Below are 14,151 nucleotides of genomic sequence, written 5' to 3'. Positions count from 1 at the left end.
ACAAAAAAAAAAAAAAAAAAAAAAAAAGACAGCAAGTAAGAAAGGAAGCGAGAACTTACAAAACAGCCAGAAAACAAGCAGCAAGATGACAGCAGTGTTTATCTATCAGTAATAAAACTGAATGCAAGTGGACTAAATTATCCAATTAAAAGACAAAATTGATGAATTGATAAAAACACAAGACAACTATATGCTGCCTACAAGAAGCTTACTTCAGCTATAAAGACATATGCAGAATAAAAGTGGAGGAATGGAAAAAATATAGCCAAATGAAAACCAAAAAGAGCAGCAGTATCTATCAGATAAAATAGACTTTAAGCTAAGGACAGCGAAAAGAGACAAAGAAGGTCACTATATAATGATAAAGGGATGTAACAATGGTGAATAAATATGCCCCCAACACTGGAACATCTAAATATATAAAGCAAATATTAATAGGTCTAAAGAGAGAGAGGTATTGTGACACAATACCAAGTAATGGGCTTCAGCATCCTACTCTCAGCAATGAAACAAACTCACAGACAGAAAATCAACACAGAAACACTGAACACTGTACTCTAGAACAAATGAACCCTAACTGACATTTATAGAACATTTCATCCAAATACTGCAGAATATACATTATTCTCATCAGCACATGCTCCAGCATGGACAACGTGTCAGGTCACAAAACAAATGTCAAAAAATTGTAAAAAGTCAAAATCCTATCATGTATCTTTTCTGGCCACAATGAAACAAAACTAGAAATCATTAACAAGATGAACTTTGGAAACTAAAACACCACATGGAAATTGAACAACAGGCTCATGAATGATCAATGATGCAATGAAGAAATGAAGTAAAAAATTTTAATTTCTTAAAACAAATGAAAATGAGGCTGCGTTCAGTGGCTCAGCCTGTAATCCCAGCATTTTGGGAGGTTGAGGCAAGTGAAATGCCTGAGCCTGGGGGTTTGAGACCAGCCTGGGCCACTTGGTAAGACCTCATCTCTACAATAAATAAAAAATTAGCTGGGTGTGGTAGTGCACACCTGTAGTTCCAGTTACTTGGAAGGCTGAGGTGGAAGGATCACTGAAGCCCAGCAGGTCAATGCTGGGGTGGCCATGAACACGCCACTGCACTCTAGCCTGGGTGATGGAGTGAGACTCCGACTCAAAAAAAAAGAAAGAAAGAAAGAAAGAAAATGAATACACAACATACCAAAATCTTTGAGATACAGCAAAAGTATTGCTAAGAGGGAAATTTATATAGCAATAAATACCTACAAAAAAAAAGTGTAAAGATTTCCCCCAATAACCAACCTAACAATGCACCTCTAGAAGCTAGAAGTGCAAAAACAAAGCAAATCCAATATTAGTAGAAGAAAGAATAAAAATCAGAGAAGAAATAAACTGAGACTAAAATAAATACAAAAGATAAAATAAATATATGGGGTTTTTTTTTGAAAGATAATATCAATAAACCTTTAGTTAGAATAAGAAGAAAATAGAGAAGACCCAAAGAAAATCTGAAATAAAAACAGAGATATAACAACTGATAACACAGAAATACAAAGGATCATTAGAGACTATTATAAACAACCACAGGCCAACAAATTGGAAAATTTGAAGAATTTTAAAAAATTAGAATAAATAAATAAATTAGGAGATGCAAAAAATCTACCAAGAAACCTACTGAACAAACCAAGTAACATGATTAAAACACTAATAGGGCAACCCCTCAGGTCTCCTCCCACTGTGGGAACTTTTCTGTCTTCTCAATAAATCCTACTTTATAAACAACAACAACAAAACAAAACAAAAAACTAATAAAACATTCTTCCAAAAAAGAAAATCCCAGGACCTGATGACTTCACTACTTAACTCTATCCAACATATAAAGAACTTATACCAATTCTGCTACAACTATTCCAAAAGATTGAAAAGCAAGGAATACTTCCAAATTCATTTTACAAGGCCAGCATTAACCTCATACTAAAAGCAGACTAGGTTACAAACAACAACAAAAAAGAAAAATACAGGCCAATATTCTTGAAGAACACAGAGATAAAAATCCTCAGCATAATACTAGTAAACAAAAATCAGAAACCTTTATATATGTCAATAGCAAACAAACTGAAAAAATAATTAAGAAAGCAATCCTATTCACAACAGCTGCAAAAATATGAAACACCTAGGAATAAGTTTCACCGAATAATTAAGGGATCACTATAAGAAAAAGCATAAAATCTTGATGATGGAAATGAAAGCGGACAAAAAAAGGAAAAGATGTCCGGTGTTCATAGACTGGAATAATACATACTGCTAAAATGTCAATACGACCCAAAGGGATTTACAGATTCAATGCAAAATACCAATACCTATTCAAAATATCAATGACATTATTGACAGAAATAGAAAAAAAATTCTAAAATACATATGGAACTACAAAAGACCCCAGTCAAAACAATCCTGAGCAAAAAGAAAAGCATACTACCTTACTTCAAGATATACAATAAAGCCATAGTAACCAAAACAGCATGGCCCTGACATAAAATAGACATACAGACCAATGGAACAGAGGAGGAATCCAGAAATAAATCCATATATTTATAGTCAATTTTTAGAAAAGCACCAAGAAGATACACTGGGAAAACAATAGTCTCTCTAACAAATGATAGAAAAACCAGATTACCACATGCAGAGGAATGAAGCTAGACCCCAATCTCTCACCATATACAAAATTCAAATCAAAATGGACTACATGCAAGGTATAAAACCATGAAAAAAACTTGGGAAATGCTTTAGGACATTAGTCTACACAAATACTTTTTGGGTAAGACTTCTAAAGCACAAGCAACAAAAGTCAAGATAGACTAAAGGAATTACATTAAACTAAAAAGATTCTACACAGCAAAAGAAAATTCGACAAAGTGAAGAGGTAACCTACAAAATGGAAGAAAATATTGTAAACTATATTTCCAACAAGGAAGTAATAACTAAAATATATAAGGAACTCAATAGCAAAAAAAAAATAATGTGATTAAAAATGGGCAAAAGATATAAATGGACATATCTCAAAAGAAGGCATACAAATGACCAACAGATGTTTGAAAAAATACTCACTATCAATAATCATCAAGGAAATGCAAATCAAAACCACAATGAAATATAATCTCACCCCAGTTAAAACTGATTTTACCAAAAAGACAAAAAATAACATGCTAGCAAGGATATGTTGAAATGGGAATGCTCGTACACTGTTGATAGGAAGGTAAATTAGTATAGCCACTGTGACAAACAGTATAGACATTTCTCAAAAAAAAATAAAAACAGAACTACCATATGATCCAGCAGTCCCACTATGCATATATATCCAAAAGAAATGAAATCAGTGTATCGAAGAAATATCTGTATGCCTGTGTTTACTGCAGCTATTCACAACAGTCAAGATATGAGAATGAACCTAAGTGTTCATCACAGAAGAGCAGATTAAACAATGTGGTTCATATACACAATAAAATATTATTTAGTAAAAGATGAATAAAATCCTGTCATTTGCTGCAACATGAATAAAATAGAAGTTCATTATATTAAGTGAAATGAGTTAGGCACAGAAAGACAAATACCACATTCTCACTCATGTTTGAGCTAAAATAACTGATCTCATGGAGATGACTGAGGGTTACCAAAAGTTAGGAAGAATATGGCATGGAAGGGAATAAAGAGAGGTGGGTTAATGGGTACAAAATACAGCTAGATAGAAGGATCTAGTGTTCAGTAATAGAGTAGGGTGACTATATTTAACAATAATCAAACAATAATGTGCTGTATAGCTCAAAATAGCTAGAAAAGAAGAACTGGAATGTTTCCAACATGAAGAAAAATGTTTGGTAACATTTACATCTTTGACAAAGAAATGATAAAAGTGATTTAAAAACTAACCTAATTTAATTATTAGACATTATATGCAAGTATCAAAATATTATATGTACCCCCAAGACATGTACAACTATTAAGTGTTAATTTTAAAAATTAAAAAAAATTATCCAGTAAAATATTCAACTAAACTTAGAATATATAAGTTTGTAGTAAGTAAAATTAGCCTGTTTTGAATATTTTTCAAACATCATTAGAAAAATCAAAGCCTAGAAGGCTAGTAGAAAGGTGTTCCATAATTGAAATCTGGCAAGACGAAATCTAAAGAGATTTCAAGAGATAATGAAAGGTTCTGCAGAACTAGAGCACCGTCGAAATTTCTGATGAAGGGAGTCAAATGGGTAATTAGGCAAGCGAAGTTACAGAGGCAGTCCAGGAACTTCAAGGAGAAAGAAATGCAGTAAGAATGAAAGGCTGGTAAAGAAAAAGTGAGGGACACAGAAAACTTATTGAAGTAAATATCACATCACACCTAGCTCAGTTTACTAAACACACTGGATTTTTTAAAACTATAAAGAAACTTGATTTTTAAAAATATTTCCAAATATTAAGTCAACAGAAGTGAGTTCAAGGTTGGACGTGGTAGCACACGCCTGTAATCCTAGCACTTTGGGACGCTGAGATGGGAAGATAGCTTTGAGTTGGGAGTTTGAGACCATCCTGTGCAATCTGATGGGATAATGATCCTTACAAACAATTTAAAAATTAACCAGCTGTGGTGTCATGCACCTATAGTTCTAGTTACTCAGGAGGCTGAAGCGGGAGGCTCCCTTGAGCCCAGGAGTTTGAGGCTATAGTGAGTCATAATTGCATCACTGCATTCCACACTGGGTGATGGAACAAAACCCTGTCTCAAAAACAAACAACAACAACAAAAAATAAGATATTAAAGTGGGAGAGTAGGATGGCACAACCTGAACTGGAAAAGCCAACTTAAATTGCTTAAATTAAGCAAATTTCTAAACTGGTCATGTGTATTTACAAAATCCTATTCTATTAAAAACCATGAGTTGAGGTTTGGACCTACTGTTTCTTAGCAAATCAGTGAACGAGACAAATTTATTCTGTGAAGTTGCAAAACTGAAACTAAAAACAGTACTTTTATTATTTATCTTTTACTAGAAAGACCTAATTATTTATGTGATTTACATATTGTAATGGATACAAGAGCTTTGAAACTATTTTTGAAAAGATATGCAAATGTACATAGTAATTTTATTTTTAATACTTTAAGTAGATTTATTTTCTCATTATAAAGTTATGGTAGCAATAATTATTATAGGAAATTCTTGACCTTTTCTCTTCTATCTTACTAGCTGACTTACTAGAAAAGGATATAATAGACCAAACAAAAAAAGTTTGAACAAGTAAAAAGGATATTCTTTGCTTCTTTAGAAATTAAATATTTTAATCATGTTAATTATTATAAATTTAGATCAAAGCCTTTAGTAAACATGTACACTAAAACTATTTTCTTTAAATTTGAAGTTTTAAATGCAGACAAAACAAGAAAAAGCCTAGAAGCTAAGAAACAGTATAACATCTGCCACTACGTAAGTATTAGGGTGAAATGCAGATAGCACTGAGTGCAGACAGCATCCAGGCTCCTCCATGGAGTAAAAAGACAACCTAAAAAATAGGAGGAAGTATCCACAAACTATGATTTCAATAAAGGACGAATATCCAGAATCCACAAGGAAGCGAAACAAATTGACAAGAAAAAACCAAATAACCGCCTTAAAAAGTAGGCAAAGGACATGAACAGATACATCAAAAAGAAGATATACAAGTGGCCAATAAACATGAAAAAGTGCTCAACGTGAGGAATCATCAGAGAAATGCAAATCAAAGTCACAATGAGACACTATCTCACCCATGTCGGAATGGCTATAATAATAAGACAAAAAACAACAGATGTTGGTGAGGTTGCAGAGAAGAGGGACTATTCATACACTGCTGGTGGGAACATACACTAGCTCAGTCCCTGTGGAAAGCAGTTTGGAGATTTCTCAAATAACTAAAAATAGAATTACTACTTGATGCAGCAATACTGGGCATATGCCCAAAGGAACATGATTCATCTAACCAAAAAGACGCTTGCACTTGTATGCTTATCGCAGCACCAATCACAATAGCAAGGACTTGGAACCAACCATGGTACGTGTCCACCATGGAATACCACACAGCCATAAAAAACCAAATACTGTGTATTCTCACTCTAAGTGGGAGCCAAACACTGGGTACACACGAACACAGAGATGAGAACAGACATTGGAGAATAAAGAGGGGAAGAAGGGAGGGAGGAAAGGATTAAAAAACTATCTACTGAGTACCATGCTCATTATTTGGATGGACAGGTTCAAGAGAAGCCCAAACCTCCCCATCACGCAATATACCTATGTAACAACCTGAGCATGTATCCCCTGAATTTAAAATAAAAAAAAATAAATTTTAATAAAAATTTAAAGTATTTTCTTTGCTTATAAATTATTTTTATTGTAAATATTTTAATTATTATATTAATTACTACATATTGAGATCAAAGGCCATAATAAAAATGTAGGTTAAAAGTATTTTCTTTAATGTGCAACACAAACAATTCTTACTGTTAAAAATTTCTTACCAAAATTTGTCTTGTAATTTGAGTTGTGATTTCTTTGGCATCCAAGACAATTGATGGTGGAAGTGATGACACCTCTGCAGCTTTTAATCCTAAAATTATTTTTTAAATGGGCTTCAATATTGTTATTGCTGTCAGTTATGTTTGTTTTAATATTATTATGTTTGTTTTAATATTTATTATTAATATTTTCTTCACAGATTTCAACCTCCCTTCTACAGGCATTTCTGAAGTACTCAACAATTCTCTAAGTTTCTCAAAGTTTTGGAATGACAACTTATCAATTATTAGATTTAATTACTTGTCTAAGACATATAATTAGAATATCAATTACTTCTCAACATACCTCTGAGACAGCACAAACCAAAAGAGATAATTAGAAAATAATAACATTGAAATTCCAATTACATATGTAATTGGCTAACAGAAGGTCAAAGGACATATGGGTTTTGCAGGAAAAGAGAAAGTCTAGTCAAGGAGATAATCCTATGGCTGAACATTCATCTACCTAGTGGACCAATGAGACTTAAATTTCTCAGAAGACATAATAGTAGGTGACTACTCCTTGTGCAAGTTCAAAGTATCAACTATTATTCTCATGTTTTCAGAGCCTAATTTATTGTATAAATGCCATATAGGCCTTCTACTGTGTTCTAATAGTTTACTATATTTACTGCTTTTGAAGCAATAGAAGCAACACCAACATTTATTGAGAAGTTACTAATTGCTAGGGACAATACTTGGCAGTTCACACTTGATAATTCATTGAATTTTCACAACTACACATATATAAAAAATGACCCCCATTTCATAGATAATGAAATTGAGGCTGATGAAGATTAAACAACTGATACAATAAGTTATCCAGTTGATTTCCCATTTCAAATAGCAAAAGAAAGTTATTTTTTTTCTCTCAGAAGGTCACATTCATAGATAAAATAATATTTGGAACTTATATGTACAGATCAATGAAGATTCTGAGTCTGTGAGATTTAATAATATAGGTAGTATTAACCAAGTTTAAGAATATCACATAATTTGGTAATACAATCCCTTTTAAGATTTTAGACTTAATTTCCTGAACCTGAAAAAAACAAAGAAAATATAAACATTTAAATTAATATAACTTGCAAACATAAACCAAGGGTTTTCATGTGCCGTAGTTCTACATAGTTACTGTTCATAATAGTTTAAAAGTAAGATTTTAATATTTATATATTGGTTTGACATAGGAAATACAGTCTAAGAGAAAATAAGCACTCAGAAGTATGACAGCAAAAGTTGCTTAGATTGACAGCCAAGTCAAGAGGAGATGAAACCTTGTCTTTGCAGAATATATAGCTTTTCAATGAATGGGTATAATTTCTACATGCAGTACCATAATTTTTCTCTTCTGTGAGTCCCTTAGACAGTTTGTAGGTATACAAAATTGTTTCCTTATTTCTTGTGGCATTCTTTACATGTTGCACTTCAAAATGCATGTTTTCCACATTAGGATACAGGACATCTAAATGGCATAGTTCCAGGAAATGTGTAGCAAACAGTGTAAATGCCTAGGATATATAACAATGAATATTAGTTATTTTTAAATTAACTAGAAAATTCTATTTTAACCATGAAAACATAAAATTTTAGTTTACTTTTCCAAGTAGCTTGGCAGAGATGTAGAAATAAAACTACTCCTTTCAAGGTTAACATGATCGGTCTATTGCATAATGTTTTGAAATTTTATATTCAATGAAGAAAACATGTTTATTATATTTGCACATATGCATGCATGTCATATTATGGAAAAGAGAACAAAACCAAAACCAAAATCCTAAGAAATGTATCTGAAGATAGTGAAAAGATGTTTTCCAGAAACAAAGATATGAACTAAGGCAATCATTTATGAGGAAGGTAACACACATGCAAAAAATGTATATTTTGCTCAACTTTAAAAAAAATTTACTTTAAAAGTAATTTCTCTCTTTTTAACTAGTTTTTGGAAAATGAAATGAATGGTCTTAGGTATTTGAAATTCCAAAATTTTTAGTTTTTAGATTTGCATTGTGTTTGGGATAGGTACTAGTAGAGGAAAAAAGAGATTGTGAACACCGCTTAGGACAATGGTTCACAAACATTTGTAATGTTCTGGGAGCCCATTAAAGATCCTTATTCTGCTCATAAGTTACTTGAAGTACCTGCACCAAAATCACCTAAAGTACTTATGAAAAGTGCAGTTTCCTGGGACCCTATGTTAGAATTACTGACTGAGAATTTGTGGGGCAAGGATTAGTACCATCTCTGTTCTGGTCCCCACTCAAAACTAGCACATTTTTGGAACACTCAGTAATATACTCAAGTGAGGACCATGTTACCTCCAAGATCCAAAGAGGCCCACTCAGTGTTGTGTTCATTTTTTTCATCGTAAGGTACCCTTCCTCTTAGAAAGGCAATCTCAATATGCTCCGCGCCACTGGATCCCTAGGAATTTCGCCGAGATACAAGGCTTCTGAATTTCTGTCAGATTTCCCATTTTCTGGCATGCAAATGTCTTACCAACAGATCTAGGGCATTTGCTACTTCTTGCTCACCAGGTTTGATCAGCAAGTATCAGTGTAAAAACCAATGTGAAATCCTGTGAAAGGGTAAAATGCAAACTAAAGTATGGCACAAGGCTGAGAAACGGCACATCCTTGAGACGGGGAGTGTCTGCTGGTCTTGCCAGGTAAACACAAACTGCTTCTGATAGGCCTTATTGACAGGGATGAAGAAAAAAGGCATTGTCTAGATCAACAGCAGCATATTAGGTACCAAAGATGTATCAATTTGCTCATGCAATAAAACCAGATCTGGTAGAGCAACTGCAATCGGAGTCACAATCTGGTTAACCTTACAGGAGTCCACTGTCATTCTCCAAGTTCCACCTGTCTTCTACATAGGCCAGATAGGCTAATTGAATCGGGATATGATGGAAATCACCAACCCTGGTGACACTAATCTCTGTAGTTCCTCCAAGAATGTGACATGATGATTTTGGTTTAGTATTTTCCTAGATAGAGGGCAGTTCTGGTGACTTCCATTTGGCCATTTAATCATAACAGCTCTCACTACACAAGGCGGGGAACAAATGTAGAGATTCTTTTCAACTGCTGAGTACATTTATTCCAATTATGCATTCCAGAACTGGAGAAACAACCGCAGGAAAGGTCTGGAAACTCACTGATCTACTGTGAGATGGATCTGAGCTAAAATTCCATTGATCACTTGACTTGCAAAAAAAAGCCCCTATTCTGACTGATGGACCACAGTGACATCTGGGGTCTCCTGAAATTAGAGTCAGTTCAGAGCTGGTATCTAGCAGTTCTTAAAAGATCGGATTGCCTCCTTCCGTTCGTGCATACTCTGGTAAAAAGCCATAGGTCCTTTGAGAAAGGCTGGGAGAAAAGTTAACACCATAAGTTTTTGGAAGTGTACCAGGGTCCTTCCTCAAGAGGATATCTAGCCTCTCTGTCATTCCACTCAAGGAGTTGTGGGTCTATAAACTGGTTCTAGTCTGGGAGTTGATTGCAGGGTCATGAAACTCTGTTTTTATTCAGGTTAGATTTTGGTTCACTTGACCTGGAACTTTTTTGCTTATATTGATCAAGTAAGAACGTATCAGGCTTCCCAGCTAATGCTAGCAAATGACCATTTTGATTGCTGCTTTGACTCTGTTGTCCATTACCGTTACTATGTAAACTTGCCTTTGGTGGTTGACTGCCACTACTTGGCCCCCTCTGCCTTGGGATCCAATTATTCCCATTGCATTTGGGTTTCCTAATTCAGACGGACTGCAGTTCCCACGGTAAGGACTGGCCTGCAGATAACAAGGACACCAGGGCTTCCCTCACAAATCCATTTCTCATCGTCATGGTAAAATTTAAGTATGTCTTCTGGACTCTCCCAGATCTTAAATGACAAATCCACTGTAACATTCAGACCTCCAAAGTTTTGAATCGCTTCCTCTACATTAAACCATGGAAGTTCCAGTTATTTCCACCTCACTGGTGGTGGGTCACCTCTTGGTCCATTTTTCAACCAACTAATCAGTCAGAGCCCTGTCTAACTCTCTGAGTTGCAACACTACATGCAGACTCTCTGCTTAGTGAGCCCATATCAATAAATTCAGCCTGATACACTTTATGTTCTTTCCACCATTATGCAACACCCTTAATACCCATTCTCACAAATGTTCCCTGGATTTATATCTGCATAAATGAGAAAACGCATATAGTTCTCAAAGAGTGTAAGATACCACCCCATGGTCACATTCTGAATCTTGCCTTTAGGGGCCTCCTAGGACTCAAGTCAAATTACAGGTCTAGAGGCAAAAAGGGGTGGTAGGGGTGGGTCCCGAGAAGACGCAGCACTGTTGGCATGGCAACTGCCTCAGGGGATGCCATTACAGCGTCTTCACCCTCAGACTTCATGGATGAAGCCCGCAACCACCAGGGGTGGAGAGGTCTCCTCTACTAGCTCTTCATCAGGCTTTAGGGCCCAAATGTCCCCAGTTTCATCAGGCTCTTCCTGCACATCTCCAGTCCCACTTGCAGTATACTATTTCTTCCCAATTAATGTCCTCATAATAGCAGACACCCTACAAAACTGGAAATTCAACTTGTGTCTAAATTCTGCCATAGGATGAGGCTCTGAGTTTAATTTTCAGTCATCTCAGCACTGTGAATATAGGAGATAAGGGTCTCCTTTAGGGCATTTGTAGGAGCTTTCAGGTCATGTATGCAGCAACGATCTCAGAATTTGGATCCATGAACTCGTCCTTTTGTTTTCCTACTTTGTCCAGTGACTTTAGGCACAACCAGACAATCTCATTATAGTCAACAGTTTGCCAAACGTGTCTGAATATATCACACAGACAGTCACCTAAGTATCTGCTTCTTATAAGCAGTTGACTAAGGGTATACAATAGTGATATTTTATGTATATCTATCATCAGATCACAATAGAACCAAAATTTGTATTAGGGTTCTCTGAAGAAGAGAGACAGAGACAGAGACAGACACAGACACACACACACACACACACACACACACACACACAGAGAGAGAGAGAGAGAGAGAGAGAGAGAGAGAGAGAATAGAGATTCAACATAACGAAATGGCTCATGTGATTACGGAGGCTGACAAGTACCAAGATCTCCAGATAGGTGGCTAGAGACCCAGGAGAGCTGATTACATAATTCCAATACAAATGCCAGCAGGCTCCAGACCCAGAAGAAGCCCATGTTTCAGTCTGAGTTTGAAGGCAGGAAAGAACTGATCTTCCAGATCTTATTTATTTACTTTATTTTTTTAAATTATTATAATTATTTTTGAATTGAAGTCTCACTCTGTCACCCAGGCTCGAGTGCCACGGCACACTCACAGCCACCTCAGTGTCGCTTTGCTGAGATCAGGTGATACTTCGCCTCAACCTTCCAAGTAGTCAGAACTGTAGCTGCATGCTACCATACCTGGCTAATATTTTAAAAATTTATTGTAGAGACGAGGTCTCGCCAAGTTGCCTGGGTCGATCTCAAACGTGTGGGCTCAGGCAATTTACTCATCTTGGCCTCCCAAAGTGCTGGGATTACAGGCTGAGCCACTGAGTCTGGCCTGTGTGATCTTCCAGATTTTTATTTTTATTTTATTTTATTTTATTTTTTTGAGTTGGAGTCTCACTCTCTCACCCGGACTGGAGTGCAGTGGCCACTCCCGGCCACCGCAGCGTCGACCTGCTGGGCTCCGGCGATCCTTCCGCCTCAGCCTTCCGAGTAGCCGGAATTACAGCTGCGTGCTACCATGCCCGGCTGATTTTTGATTTATTGTAAAGGTCTTGCCAAGTTGCCCAGGTGGGTCTCGAACCCGTGGGCTCTGGCAGTCTACTCATCTTGGCCTCCCAAAGTGCTGGGATTACAGGCTGAGCCACTGAGTCTGGCCTGTGTGATCTTCCAGATTTTTATTTTTATTTTATTTTATTTTATTTTTTTGAGTTGGAGTCTCACTCTCTCACCCGGACTGGAGTGCAGTGGCCACTCCCGGCCACCGCAGCGTCGACCTGCTGGGCTCCGGCGATCCTTCCGCCTCAGCCTTCCGAGTAGCCGGAATTACAGCTGCGTGCTACCATGCCCGGCTGATTTTTGATTTATTGTAAAGGTCTTGCCAAGTTGCCCAGGTGGGTCTCGAACCCGTGGGCTCTGGCAGTCTACTCATCTTGGCCTCCCAAAGTGCTGGGATTACAGGCTGAGCCACTGAGTCTGGCCTGTGTGATCTTCCAGATTTTTATTTTTATTTTATTTTATTTTATTTTTTTGAGTTGGAGTCTCACTCTCTCACCCGGACTGGAGTGCAGTGGCCACTCCCGGCCACCGCAGCGTCGACCTGCTGGGCTCCGGCGATCCTTCCGCCTCAGCCTTCCGAGTAGCCGGAATTACAGCTGCGTGCTACCATGCCCGGCTGATTTTTGATTTATTGTAAAGGTCTTGCCAAGTTGCCCAGGTGGGTCTCGAACCCGTGGGCTCTGGCAGTCTACTCATCTTGGCCTCCCAAAGTGCTGGGATTACAGGCTGAGCCACTGAGTCTGGCCTGTGTGATCTTCCAGATTTTTATTTTTATTTTATTTTATTTTATTTTTTTGAGTTGGAGTCTCACTCTCTCACCCGGACTGGAGTGCAGTGGCCACTCCCGGCCACCGCAGCGTCGACCTGCTGGGCTCCGGCGATCCTTCCGCCTCAGCCTTCCGAGTAGCCGGAATTACAGCTGCGTGCTACCATGCCCGGCTGATTTTTGATTTATTGTAAAGGTCTTGCCAAGTTGCCCAGGTGGGTCTCGAACCCGTGGGCTCAGGCAATCCACTCACCTCAGCCTCCCACTGGCACGGGATTACAGGCTGAGCCACTGAGCCCAGCTTGGATTTTTAAAGGCAGTCAGGAAGAATAAGACCCTCTTAGTCTTGGGAGGGTCAGCCTTTATGCAGAGCCTTTTCTTGCTCTAGTCCCCACTCAAAACTAGCAAATTTTTGGAACTCTTAGTAATATACCCAAATGAGGATATGTTACCTCCAGAATCCAAAAAGGCCTACTGAGTGTTGTGTTTATTTTTTCATTGTCAGAGGGACATGAGGCAACCATTCACCCTTCTTAGAAAGGCTATTTCAACATGCTCACACCACTGGATCCCTAGGAATTTTGCTGAGGTAGAAGGCTGCTGATTCTAATTCTTTCAATTTATTGGATGGGACTCACCCACATAAGGGAGGGCAATCTTTTTATATCACCAATTCTAATGTTAATATGATCCAGAGACACTCACTGACACCCCCAGAATAACGTTTGATCAAATGTCTGGGTATTTTGTATCTCAGCCAGTTGACATGTAAACTTAACAATCACAGACATGAATTAGCTTTAATGTTAAGTAATACATGCACTTTATTTATATGAGAAATTCTAATTGACATATCCAGAATTACAAAGACTAATATTATTTAGTAATATTACTTTTGATTCATCACACACCTTTCTTTTATCAAATATATTTTTCTCATTCAATAAAATAAATCATCATGGCTTTCATTTAAGATAAAACTTAATCT

General features: G+C 37.0%; 1 protein-coding gene across 1 annotated transcript in view; it reads right to left on the bottom strand.

Moving 5' to 3' along the window:
• The window catches only part of MSH4 (mutS homolog 4), an 85,128-nt gene that overhangs the window by 5,824 nt on the left and 65,153 nt on the right, over positions 1-14,151 (bottom strand). The window contains exons 17-18 of the mRNA XM_008055084.1: positions 7,916-8,090; positions 6,541-6,629 (exon numbers count right to left, since the gene is read on the bottom strand). Of these exons, the coding sequence (XP_008053275.1) occupies positions 6,541-6,629; positions 7,916-8,090 (264 nt within the window). The remainder of the gene's footprint in view (positions 1-6,540; positions 6,630-7,915; positions 8,091-14,151) is intronic.

Source organism: Carlito syrichta, unplaced genomic scaffold, assembly GCF_000164805.1.
Source record: "Carlito syrichta isolate Samal-C Ts95f unplaced genomic scaffold, Tarsius_syrichta-2.0.1 Scaffold301654, whole genome shotgun sequence".
NCBI classification, from domain to species: Eukaryota; Metazoa; Chordata; class Mammalia; order Primates; family Tarsiidae; genus Carlito; species Carlito syrichta.
The sequence above is the reverse complement of the archived record's forward strand: the minus strand, read 5'-3'. Positions and strand labels throughout refer to the sequence as shown.